Source organism: Micromys minutus (genome assembly GCF_963924665.1).
Source record: "Micromys minutus genome assembly, chromosome: 5".
Lineage (NCBI taxonomy): Eukaryota > Metazoa > Chordata > Mammalia > Rodentia > Muridae > Micromys > Micromys minutus.
Genome location: NC_137974.1, coordinates 60,468,648 through 60,481,215, shown reverse-complemented (window position 1 = coordinate 60,481,215; position 12,568 = coordinate 60,468,648). Strand labels below are relative to the sequence as shown.

Sequence of the window (12,568 nt, the reverse complement as noted above, 5' to 3'; positions counted from 1 at the left end):
CATGAGGTGTCAGAGCTTTCAAGCCAGAGATATATTAAGAGCCTTGTTTATTTATGGCATCTTCAGTCCCATAAAGTAAAGGGAGCTGACAAGCCTGTAAGCCCTGGTGAGTGTATGTGAAGCTGAGAGATTGTTGAAATAAGGATTCTTCTCTGCTCCTCAGATGGTAACGTGGATGATTGATGTTTTGACACTTAGCCATAGGAACATATTCTGACCTTGAAGCCTCCCCTCTGTACCTTTTAGAGGAAATCTCCATCAGGGAAGACTTAGGTCTAAAACTGTTGGCTTCTGTCTCATAGTTTCTGTATCTCTTCTGCATCTCTGCTTTTAGAGTTCGCTTCATTTGGTGGGTGTGCCCCAGCCAGCAGGGAAGTGCAGAATTGAATATAAAGGAAGAGCTTGACCTTCGTTGGGACTCAAGAGATTCAGAACCTTCTAGAGGAGTGAAGTTACCCACCCAGCTACTATGCTCCCCGCACCTTGACCTGAAGACATCCTATCAGCACCCGAGTTTTAAATCTGAGGACCATGCACCGGATCCCACGGTCAGGCACAGAGAAACCCCAGACAGGGTTTACAGAAAGGGTTCAGAAGATTTGGAAAACTTCATAAAATGTAAGGATTTGGCTTCATGCATAACCATAGCAAAACTTCAAGTAGAAATGTTACTTTAGTAGAAATATTGGTATGTTAAATTCACTGCAAAGACAACATACTTAGGAATTCTTTTCTGTAGAATAGCTATAGTGCGGGACACTGAAAAATTAGATCATCTCTATATATTTTTTATTTTTAAAAGATGATATTTAACTAGACATTTGAAATATTAGGTGCATTGTTCCCAATCACTGCAGACATGCCTAGTGCTCAGAAATGTGAATAAAATGACATTTTATGGCATTGGGGACAGGTTTATATTCTCTGTTCATTCCAGTAATCTGTTATACCCAAGGTGGCATCTTCCTGTTGGGAATAGCTAATCAGTACACATTGACTGAGGTATTGATTTATATTTTAGTTAAGGGGGAAGAATTCTTTTGACTCAAAGTATCTTTACTTATTGTCTGACAGAGATAATATGTTTACTCATGTGTAAAATACACAGACTTACTACATCTCATTAGACTGTGTCTTTGTGATATCCCTGGGGGACCTGCTCTTCTCATAAATGAAACAGGAGCAGTGGATCTGGAGAAGAGGGATGGTGGGGAGGGGAGGGGAGGGGAGGGAGGATAGACTGGGGTTGGAATGTATTGTAGAGAGATGAATAAATAAATTAATGAGAATGAATAAAATAAATACACATCCAATTTTGTGCCAAGTACATAACTGCACATGAGTCTGTGTTTTGAGTCTTATGACAGTGAGATATTTGCCATTAAGTTCTGGAGGAAAACCTCCAGGTCCCTGGGAAAACCCAGCAGGTCCACAGGAACATACGGTTTTCCAAACAATGGTGTCATCCTTTATCCGCCTGAATCCAGTAAGAGTTCATCTCTGATGTTTCATGGTGGCTGTATTGCTCTTCTCAGGCTTCTTCCCTTACCTGTCCCAGGCCCAGCTCCTGAAATTGGAAACTGTTGACTTTTCTTTTCCTCAGCAACAAGGACACAGGTCTCCAGAAGATTTGGTGGGCACTTTCTTGACTGCTCACTCTTTGCAGTGAGTGAATTAAATTTGAAGCTCACCCAGCAGCTCAGAGCTTCCCTCGGAAGGCTCAGAGGTCTGGAGAAGGCAGTGTGGATGTCCACAGCAGCTCAGATTTACAGCCCAGTCTGGCAGCATCTACTACAGAAAGTAGTTGTGTTCTGAGGGAAGGTGTATTCACTCCCAATAGCCAAGGCGCACAATAAAATGCTATATTTGTGCATATTTGCATATATTTGCATACAGTTGAACTAAATCTCTCAGGCTGCTGTTTGCTTATTCTTCCTTCATAAGGGTCATTGTTGGCTCATAGGTCTATGTGCTGTTAAGAACCATTGTAGAAAAGGAAATCTGTTGGGGTTCGGAATAATGAAGTTAATATTTGGAGGCCCCATGCTTTTTAAAATATATATGTTGCTGGGTATTTGGATGAATCTTACACAAATTTGTATATTTGGTTGGGAGGCTCTGGGATCAAGGCAGGTGGTCATTGTGAGGTCTTGGGATATGGATGTCTTCTGTAGTACCTGGCTGCCAGCTACCAAGTGAACAAGACCAGGTGTGGCTGCTTCTATTTTTTCTGCCTAGAATTGCACCCCCATTGCTCCCCCTTCCCCTCTGCTCTTGATGGAAACTGTTGGGTTAGATTTTTTAGATATCATCACCACAGCTTGCTTGTCCCTAGTTATGGGTTTATTACCTCGTGTATAACCAGGCCTCAAGGAGGCCAGGGAAGTTGCCTCTGGGGGTGGGGGGTAGAGGATGGAGGGAGAAAGAGAGAAAGGGGCCTGTGTGCAGGAAGGGAAGAAGAGAAGAAGAACAAGCACTTTCATTTTTATCTACTCTAGATAGCATATGAGGGTTTATGACCCAGAACAACTTGGGGTGTAGAGTACCCATTAGATATCCATGTCTGTGTTCTCAAGAGCATGAACAAGGCTGGCTGATGGAGTCTTAGCTTGACTTTGCTCTTTGTAAAGAATAAAATAAGATGGAATTTAACAACTAAGACGAGCGTTGTTTACCACAAGTAATTCAAATTTAACGATTAAAAATGAGTAATCTGGGCAAATGTAAATGACATAAACATTTATAAACAAACACTTCATGTTTCAGAAATCTTTGTGGTAACTTGAGGCCTTGACACTAAGTGAAGTAATAGATGTCCACTTGGTGTCAGCTTTATTTCTCACTCAATTCAACTATTAAGATCTTAATTATCAAATGTAACTTAAAAGTTAATGTATTCCAAGAAACCCCTGAGTATTTCCAGGTTACATCTTGTTTTACATGTACTTTATGCTCATTGTAACTAGTAAGATTTTAATGCATACTATCAAACCTTTAAAAAAATCAAGTACTGACAAAATGTATTAATATACTTTTATGCAAAAGTGCTTAAAATCTGTATATTTATCTTTGTTTTTTTTTTTAAAATAAAGTTGTTCAATTTATAAAAAAAGTTAATGTATTGGAGCATTTTGCTTTTATATGGCTGAAATTAGCTAAATGTAATTAGGATTGCTAATTAAAGTAGACCAAAGTGCATAGAACAATAATTATGTATTGCCCATTTTCAATGGGACTTCTAACATACCTCTTCCCCTCAAGGTTCAGGAGACATTGTCGAAGAAGGGGTTGAAAGACTGTCATAGGACCAGGTACACTGCTGCGGACAGTGTCTTCTGGATCTGAATGGGATGCTGTGCCCAGGATTCTCAAAGGCCGTGATTGCCTGTACAAGACTTGCACAAGATAAAACCAGTCAGCATTCCAGCCGGGATGGGGGAAGGGCTCACAAAACCCTAAACCTGGTTGAGGAGCCACAGGAAACTGGTTGCTACAGTAGAGAGAGTCGGTATTGTTCAGGGACATGGCCATTGTTAGATGGCTCATGCTCTAGTGCATGTGAGCAATACTAAGTGAACTCAGTAGGTTGTGTGTTAAAAAGCTCCAGAAGATGATGTAAATTTGAGAAGGGAGATACCGAAGAGCCCCAAAAAGTGTTGGAGGTAGGGGAAGTGAGAGAAGGGATACAACCAAAATGTCTTCTCTTTGTGTATGAAATTCTCAAGTAAGAATAATAATAAAACAAAAATTGTTTTATGTGAAAACATACTCCTAAGAATTAGCTCAAAAATCACTGATAGTGGTTCAGAGTGCTTACTATTTAGCTTTTATTTTCTCCCCACAAGAAATTAAAGTTGCTTAAGGATGAAAATTCTATTTAGTGTGTGATAAGTGAAACCAGAGATAATAATGAAAGCAAGAAGGCTAAGGTACTTTTAGTGGAGAGAACAATGGTGTGTCCATAAGACCATTCTAAGTCTGTGTATTATTCAATAGACCTGATATGCTACGTGAGCTTTATACAAGCATTCTATAAAATGGCTATTCATTGTGGGATTTCTAAATTCACAGTACTTTCCATGTGAGAAGACTGTGGTGGCCTGAGAGAGGAATGTTCTCCTAGACCCATATATTTGAGTGCTTGAATCCCTAACAGGTGGCACTGTTCTTGGTGACTATGGAACCTAAGGAGTTGTAGCCTTCCTGGAGGAAGTTTCTTATTATATATGAACTTTGAGGGTGTTTAGTCTTCCCCACCTTCTATGGTGCAATTTACAGACCTTCAGGCTTTTATGTTAATTCACTTACTGGGATACAAAGATCAAGTCCAATGAGTATTTCTCAAGACATGTTTGGACCCCAAAGCAAAGGGGCTTCTTAGCTTTGATCCCCACTCAGATTCCTGGCTCAGTGATACTAACAGCACCTCTTCAAGCAGTGTGTCTGTGAACAAAGGAGCTTGTATGGGAGTCTTGTGTTCACCAGTAGGGTATGGAAGATTTAATAGCCTACTTTATACCTGTTCTCTCATACTTTGAGAGATAAAAGATTAAGGATAAATATTGGTTAGACAATTTAATGGTAAATTTGTTGTTCCAAAAACACAACATGGGTCTACTTCCCTTTATCTATATGTTAGATGGTAGAGAACACACAGGAAACACATTATCCCTTCTGGATAGTCTTATCTGCCATGTCTTTCATGGTCTTTCATGCCTTGAAGTAAATAAATGAGGTTGTAGGTGTTAGAATTAATCGGCATAAGGTATCTTGATGGGTCAGGGACAAGGTATGCCACTATGAGCTTATACCACAGAACAAACCTAATGCAAGAGCTCCAAGGAAGGGAGGAGCAGGAGACCTTTGGTAGCACAGTAGAAGAAAATCCTTGTGCTAACTTTGTGTTTCATAATAGGCTGCTGATCACCTAATGGAAAACATGAAGGGACCTGGGTTGACAATGGTTGGCATTTCTTGGTGCCAGTAGAATTTGACAGACTCCCTCGCAGGCTGAAATAGTAGATCCTTCTTCAAGTAGCTCGCTCTTGAATCCGTTTTGATTGGCAAGGCATGTAGAGGTCCTTCCTAAAGAGCTTGTTTCTTATTGTTAACTTGATCGTAATGTATTTCTGATGGCAACAGCAGCAGCATTTTTGGTGTGCTGTATCCTCAAGTTTCTGCATGCAAAGAATATATTATGGTCATACCCCACAGTATATAAAGGGTGTATTGGGGATAAGAGCTCATAAAGAATGAGTTGTTCTAATATACTATGTGCTTGTCTTGTTCTTCCCCCAAAGCGGAAGATCCTTAACATTAAAGACTCGCGGATTGATTTCCTCCATTAAGCCCCAGGTAGGTAGCCAAGCCAAACTCGAGTCCCTCGCACTGCAGTGTCACCAGTGGTTTGAATGAAAATGTCTCCAGCTGGCTCTTATATTTTAAAGTTTGGTTCCCAGTTGGTGTACTGAGTACGGAAGATCAGGGTTCCATATGGGTTGTTGTCCATATGGGTTGATTGGACTTTGAGTCTCTCTCTGTCTCCTGCTTATGGATGACATGTAAGCTCTCAGCCACTGCTCCATCTTCATGCCTGCCTTCCCGCTGTCATGGGTGTGGACTCTCCCTCTGAAACTAGATCAAACTCACAATCTCGAATACTTTCTCATATAAGATGTCTCGGCCAAGGGGTCTCCTCACGGCCGTCAAAAATTAAGACACACAGTCAAATCGAAACTTTGAGCAAGTGGCTAGATCTCCCCAAAAGACCTTTCATATAAAACCAGAAAAATTACAACGGAGCCAAGTCAACAGGATATGGAAATCTGCTCTGCCCAAATCCTGAAAGGACAAAGGACAGGAAGGAAGGAGGGAGAGTTCGAGGGAGGGAGAGGAATCAAAAGAAAACTACGGCAGACATGGCTTGAAGTTATCCAGTTTGTTTTAGGGGAATTTTTTAATTTATTTGTTTGTGATGGTTTTGACTATTTTTTTTTATTGCCTTCTTTCCATGTTACAGCCCCCACCCCTGCTCTGCCTTTTGCTGTTTACAGTGTGGGTGACATGGTATTCCACATCTGCTTTGATCTTTCAGATTTTAGAGGATGAGCAAAAGAAGTTGTTATGGGTTGGCCTGAAGCTGCCTCCATACATCTTTTAAGTTGTACAGTGTATTTAGAACCTACTCTTCTCGGGAGGAACTGAACTTCAAGCAACCCTGGGATAGAGCCAGACCATTGTTCCCACCATTCAAATAGAATAAGTGTGAACTGTGCCCAGCGGGCTGTCAGATAACTATTTATTTTCTTTCAAAAAATTAGAAAGGTCTGTGGTGGTATAACAGGCCCACAGACCTTAGCACAAGAGATACCACATTAGATGCACCATTCGGACCTTTGAACCCAGCACATAGGTGCCAACACCTGCCAAAATAGACACAAAGACCTATGCCATGGAAGACCTTGTCTGTATCCAGGATTCAGGAATGTCCCTAAATGTACTTACTTAACTATGCTTTTTGGCTGCTGTAGTTTTGCTTCTTGGTAATTGTTTTGCTAACCAGACTGTCAGCCAGGATGTGGTTGTTTGTGCATAATTCAAAACAAACAAACAACAAAACTCAGTAAAGCTTAGGGCTTCCAGGTTTGGATGCAGCCACTGGCTAGCAGTACAGACTCTCTGTTTGGCTTTAAGAATATCTATGGGGCCACTGCCCAACTGTGGCACCTGCTTTTAATTCCTCATTTGGAGACAGAGGCAGTTGGATTTCTGGGAGTTTGAAAACAGCCTGATCTATACAGTGAGTTCTAGGGACAGTAAGGACTACACAGAGAAACCCTGTCTCAAAAATCAACAACCAAAGGAAAATTGTCTGTGTGGTTGGTTTCTAGTGGAATTACTATACAACGGTAGCACAAGATGTTCCAACTCTTGCAGAATTCCACAGTTACCGTGGGTCCTGTGGCTGATAGGATCTGCATCCTGATGTCAGTTTCAATGCCATGTGCATATAAATTGACATCTTCCTTTCTCCTCTTACATGGCAGGGTAGCAACATAGCAGATTGTTCCTCTGCCTGCTCCTGGGTACCACTGAAAAGGGCAAAGCTCCCAAGGTGCACCGAGACACAGGGTGTGACATCAGAACCTACCTGGGCAGTTTGGGAGTTGAGAAGCTCTGATTCCCATCCCTTCCTTAAGGTTTTCATCTTCTTTTATCTAATCCACTTTCATTTAGATCAATGCTTTGATATTGGGAAATGATGTCATTTACAATGTGTTGGGCAGAGTACACTGAGATGCTTATAGAGGTCACGTGCCCTCAATGAAAGTGTCAGCATGTTTGTACCAAAATGCTACCATGGATATGCTAGGCAGGGATCTATTTTGTCTTAAAGTCATACTATTAACAGCCACAATTAGTTTGGTATTTTATTTCATTTTCTAAGCATTTAGTTGGCTTACCATTTAGAAAATTTCTACACAAGTTAATTCATGAGTCACTCAGGTTACTAACTCATGCCATGGACATTTAACAGCACATTAATTGAACATATAACAGGATCATGCCTGCACTTATACTCAGTAGAACATGATAGCATATCTTTCCTCTGATGGTGAAATGAGTCGATTCAAACCAGATGAGATTAGTTAAAAGGCAGGTTTATTGAGGAGCTGGTCTTGAGTAGGCAAGTCAATGACTCTAAAGACTGAGGCCAGGGAAGTCACCATGGGGAAAGAAGGGGTAGGGGAGGAAGAGAAAAGGGGTGTGCACAGAGATAGAAGAGAAGGAGAAGAGTGAGGAGACCAAATGTCTGGATTATATAGGGAAGAGCCTCTGGGGAAGGGTAGCCCAGCCCTGTAGTAATATTTTTAAATGATAAATCCCAGCAGTGAGTTCCGTGCTACCTGCCCCAGTATCTTGGGTTCCCTAATGAAAGACACACACATACACACAGCCTTTATATTTTAATGCCTTAAACAGTACAGTAGCTGGGCCCCTGCCTAATGTCAGTGCGGTTAATCCACCTCCCTCCAATAATCCCCAGTTATCATTTACTAAATTTTATATTCTAGCTTGGCTGATCTGGACTCAGAGTGATGCCCAACTGATAGATTCCATGTGGTCACACAGCTCTGCATGAGAGTGAGATGACCACTGTGTCACCGAGTGCCAGTCTCGCCACACACTAAGTATCATTTGGCAAAAAAGAAGGGAATACAAAGTTTTCATGTCTCTTCAATTGCATTGTAAATTTCAAAACGGTCAGCAGAAAAAAGGAAGAAAAGATTGCTGGTCAATACTGGGCTTTGAAAACATCAGGAAAGATGCCAGATACATAGGACATGGAATAATAATCAGGACATGCAGTCTTTTGAAAGAATGGGTTAGTGATCTCTGTCTGAGCAGGGGTGGTGCATACTTCTCTCTCTCTCTCTCTGTGTGTATGTGTGTGTGTGTGTGTGTGTGTGTGTGTGTGTGTGTGTGTGTGCATGCGCGCATGCCCACACATGTAAGCACGTGTGTGCAAAATTCTTGGTTTTGGAGACAGACGTGGGGCTCTCCAAGGCAAGGCTGGCTGGTTAGCAAGGCCTAGGGAAACGCTTGTTACTACCTCATCAGCACTGGGATTCTATCACAAGGCTCCATGCCTTACCTTGCATTTTTCAATTTCTCTGTAGGTTCTGGGGTTTGAGCTCCTGCCACTATACTTGGACAGCAAGTGCTGGTTCATCACTTAGTATGGGGAAAGATAGTCAGTGCCAGACATAAACAGAGAAAGGGAGGGAGGGAGGGAAGGAGGGATGGAGAGAGAGAGACAGAGACAGAGACAGAGATAGAGACAGAGAGCACATGTCTCCTTGGAGAAACATTAGACTATATCTGGCCAGCATGATGTGTCATAAAAGCTGAGGCACTTACGTTCTCTGCATTTTTCAAAAGAGAGTGACACACAGCGAAGTCAAATGGCCAAGATCAAACAGCAGATGGAGAATCTGGATCCAGTGTAAATACCGATTAGCTTTACCTCTTTTAGCTCATCTATGGCTACCGCCAGCACTGACCCCCAGAGAGTGAGCCACAGACATTCAGACACCTGGTCAGAGTCTTCACATCCCCACATTTCTAAAGGCTAAGTAGGCAATCACAAGCACCAGGAAAATCTCAAACATATCCAAAACCTTCTACATTCCGTAATCTGGTGATAGCCCAAGGAAGTGTGATCCTGCTGCAATGATTTTTCTCTTGCAACTTTATTTTTTAAAAAGAGGGATACGTGTACAAATTTTTAAAGGCATTTTGGCATAACACTATATGAATATATTTTTGTCAGTACTTAATTCTTTTAGAGGTTTGATAGCATGCATTGAAATCCCACTGGTTACCATAAGCATAAAGTACATGTAGGACAGAACGTAACATGGAAACAGTCAGTTTTCTTGGTGTGTGTAGATTAAGCATAATGATCTTTGAATACCAAAAATTGCCACAATGCTATATTCTTAGCTCTTGGATTATTAATGATTTAAGGTTAGGGGTACCACACTCTGAGAGGGTGCTATACATTTATATTTTTTCCTAAGAAGGATTGAGACTTTTAATGTCCACTTTCTCCAAGTGTTTTCTTCCTCTCCCTGTCATTACCCTGGGAAGACGAGCACACCAGAGAGAAGGGATGTGGTCATAAAAATCCCTCTCTCTATCCAACTTGTGCTGTCAAGCGTTTGCAAAGATTTCACGCCAAAAGCAGCTACTGAATTTTGTTTGTTTGTATTCTGTTTTCCTTCCCAGGGAATAATCTTCCCATCTTCTGAGTAAGAGACTGAAAGTGCAGCCCCATCGCAGGGCTTGGACTCAGTTGCATCACAATAGCTATGGACTTAACTGCTGGTTGGCAGTAATCAAACCGGCTGGTGCCTGATGGGACAGTTGCAGGGGAAGCGAATGACCTTTTCACCTTCCAGAAATCCTTCTAGAAAATTCATTCTTGAGAATCATTCCTTCACTAGACTAGCTCAGCTCTCTGCTTGCCCTCACAATAACCATCTGTGACTTCCAGCTACGTGTGTACCCTCCCTGCCCCGAGACTGTCTTAGAATATTAGCACACCTCCTAAAGATACATGAGTAAGTTTCATCCTTTCTCAATGTAGACAGCAACAGAATGCAGACATCTGTGTGCATATGGGGATGCTTAAGGAACTCCTGCCTGTGCAGAACAAAGAGTGGCTAAACAGTTGTGTCCCTTTTCAGGGATCAGTGTCACAGCCATAACTTCCTGAATCTACTGGAGGTGCTGTAACCAGTGGGGTATCTTCAGTCAGATATATATGAATGTGTGTGTGTGTGTGTGTGTGTGTGTGTGTGTGTGTGTGTGTATGTATGTATCTCCATTGCATCTTTAACCCAGAAGGGAAACATTTCAAGCTGGAGACCCTCTGAGCTTCTCATACGGAGCCACTTTTTTCTATAACTTTTTCTACAGAGCAAGGTACATTTCCCCATCACTTGGCATCTCCTGTATGCTTCTTCCAACTGAACGCCCTTGACCTCTTGGAGACATGGCATGAGTAAATTTCCCAGATTATAGTTCAGCACTGCCAGTGAGGGACCGATGGGATGTGAACGAATTGATAATGTTCATGGCTCCCCACTGGCTTACAGAAGACATTGTGTGCCCCAACTCAGCTTCCTGCCTCTCTCTGCCAGCAGGATTCGAGGAGTGAGTGTCATGTGATGTGGCTAGGGACAGAGTAGCAGTAAACAGAAGAAGACTGGGTCCCGAATGACTACGTAATAGGGGTTCCTTGGAGCATAGCCTACGATGCAACAAACATAACAAACAATAGACTTAATGATTGTTCAGCGGCCACGATGATCACTACACTACAGACACACACCATAGACTTACCCTGCTAAACAAATGAAGGTCTTCATTGGAAAACAAGCACATTGCTTCAATGTCCTGTGTTCAAACACATGTTTGAGCCCAAAAACATGCTCCCTGGGGTTGCTCTTGTCAGATGCTTTGCTGTGGGAATAAAAAAAAAAAAGCAATCCATCTTGAAGGCTTGAGGTTTAGGACTTTTGTGGATGCAACGTGCTCTCGATTCTCCCCAACTGGCACCATGTTCACACACAGCTTTGCTACACCTGAACGGACTCCTCCATTTTGCTCGCTGGTTTGTTTAGTTAACTCTCTTCCGAAATAGGTCAGAGTGTGGCATTCCTATTCCAAGTCCTTGTCCTCAACCTTGTCCTGGCTTTGGCTTTTGAAACTGGTGCTCATGTTAATATTAATGAACAGATTCTTAGTGCTATAGTTTAAATAAAAATATGTCCTCATAGGTTCAGACCTTTGGTTTGAACACTTGGTTCCCAGTGGGTGGAGCTGTTTTGGCACTGCTGAAGCTTACCAACAGGGTGTAGCTTCGAGAGCCCAGAGCCTTACCCTTCTAGTTCATTCTATCTGCTTGGTGCTTGTGTTTGAAGATGTGAGCTCTCAGCTTCCCGCTCCTCCCTCTGCCTGCCCCTCCCTGCTGTGTCTCCCTGCCAGGATGAACTTTTCTTGCTCCTGAGCCAGATGCCAAAATAAACTCTCCTTTCTATAAATTGCCTTGTTGTTTTATCAGCAACAGAAAAGTTAACTAATATCCTTGGCAGCGATCAATCATTGTAGTTTAAATATAGCACTTTTCTGAAGGAGTTCAGAATCGCAAAACAAGCTTGAGATGAAACGCTTGGGACTTGTACATAAACCATGTTGCTACCTCATTCCCCCAACCTCCATTTTCTCTTGATCATTTCCCCTTAATCTTTTAACTTTCTTCTATTTTCCCCTTTATTGAAAATAGATTTTCCCCCTCACACAATATCCTGATTATGAGTACCACAGTTCTTTCATGTTTTCCCCTCCTATCCAACTACACCCCACTTTCTGTATCTTATTGGAAAGCAAATGGACTTTGAAGGGAATATGATAATGTAATATAATATAATGATATAATTATAACTAATTATAATAATTAATTATAGTAATATTATTAATTAGAATAATTTAACTTACTATATATAATGTAATATAATATAATTTCTGTCATCAGAAAACAGACTTTTAAGATATAATATATAATAAATAATATAATAATATATAATGCTAAAACAAGAGCTTGCACATTGGTTAGGGCAAAACAAACAGTAAGAAAAGGAGCAGAGAGAAGGCACAAGACACAAAGACTCACTCATCTGCAAATTAGAAACAGCTCTGTGTTTTTTTGGAAGGGTTAAGGTTGAGTCAAAGGCCCACAGAAGAGGCCCTTTCATCCTTGTCTGAATGTTTGACTCTGTGCTCTTTCATCTTTGCAGTCCCACCTGGAGACTTACAGAGAAGCCCCATTTGCTGTTTGTGTCTACAGTGATGACTCATACACAATGTGCTGATTTATTGGTTCAATTAGTGAGTAATAAGATTGGTGTCCTGTATTGTCAGTGTGAAATGGGCCATTAATTCAGCCAAAGCTCTGAGCTAGGACTGGCCTACAATGTTTTATTACTGTCTCACCTTAACT

General features: G+C 41.5%; 1 protein-coding gene across 2 annotated transcripts in view; it reads left to right on the top strand.

The window, feature by feature from the left end:
- Positions 1-406, top strand: part of CYP39A1 (cytochrome P450 family 39 subfamily A member 1) — a gene marked incomplete at both ends in the record, with an annotated part of 84,466 nt that extends 84,060 nt beyond the window's left edge. For both annotated transcript variants that reach the window (XM_080916942.1, XM_080916941.1), the window contains one exon: positions 335-406. In XM_080916942.1, the coding sequence (XP_080773068.1) occupies positions 335-406 (72 nt within the window). The remainder of the gene's footprint in view (positions 1-334) is intronic.
- Positions 407-12,568: the final 12,162 nt, after the last annotated feature.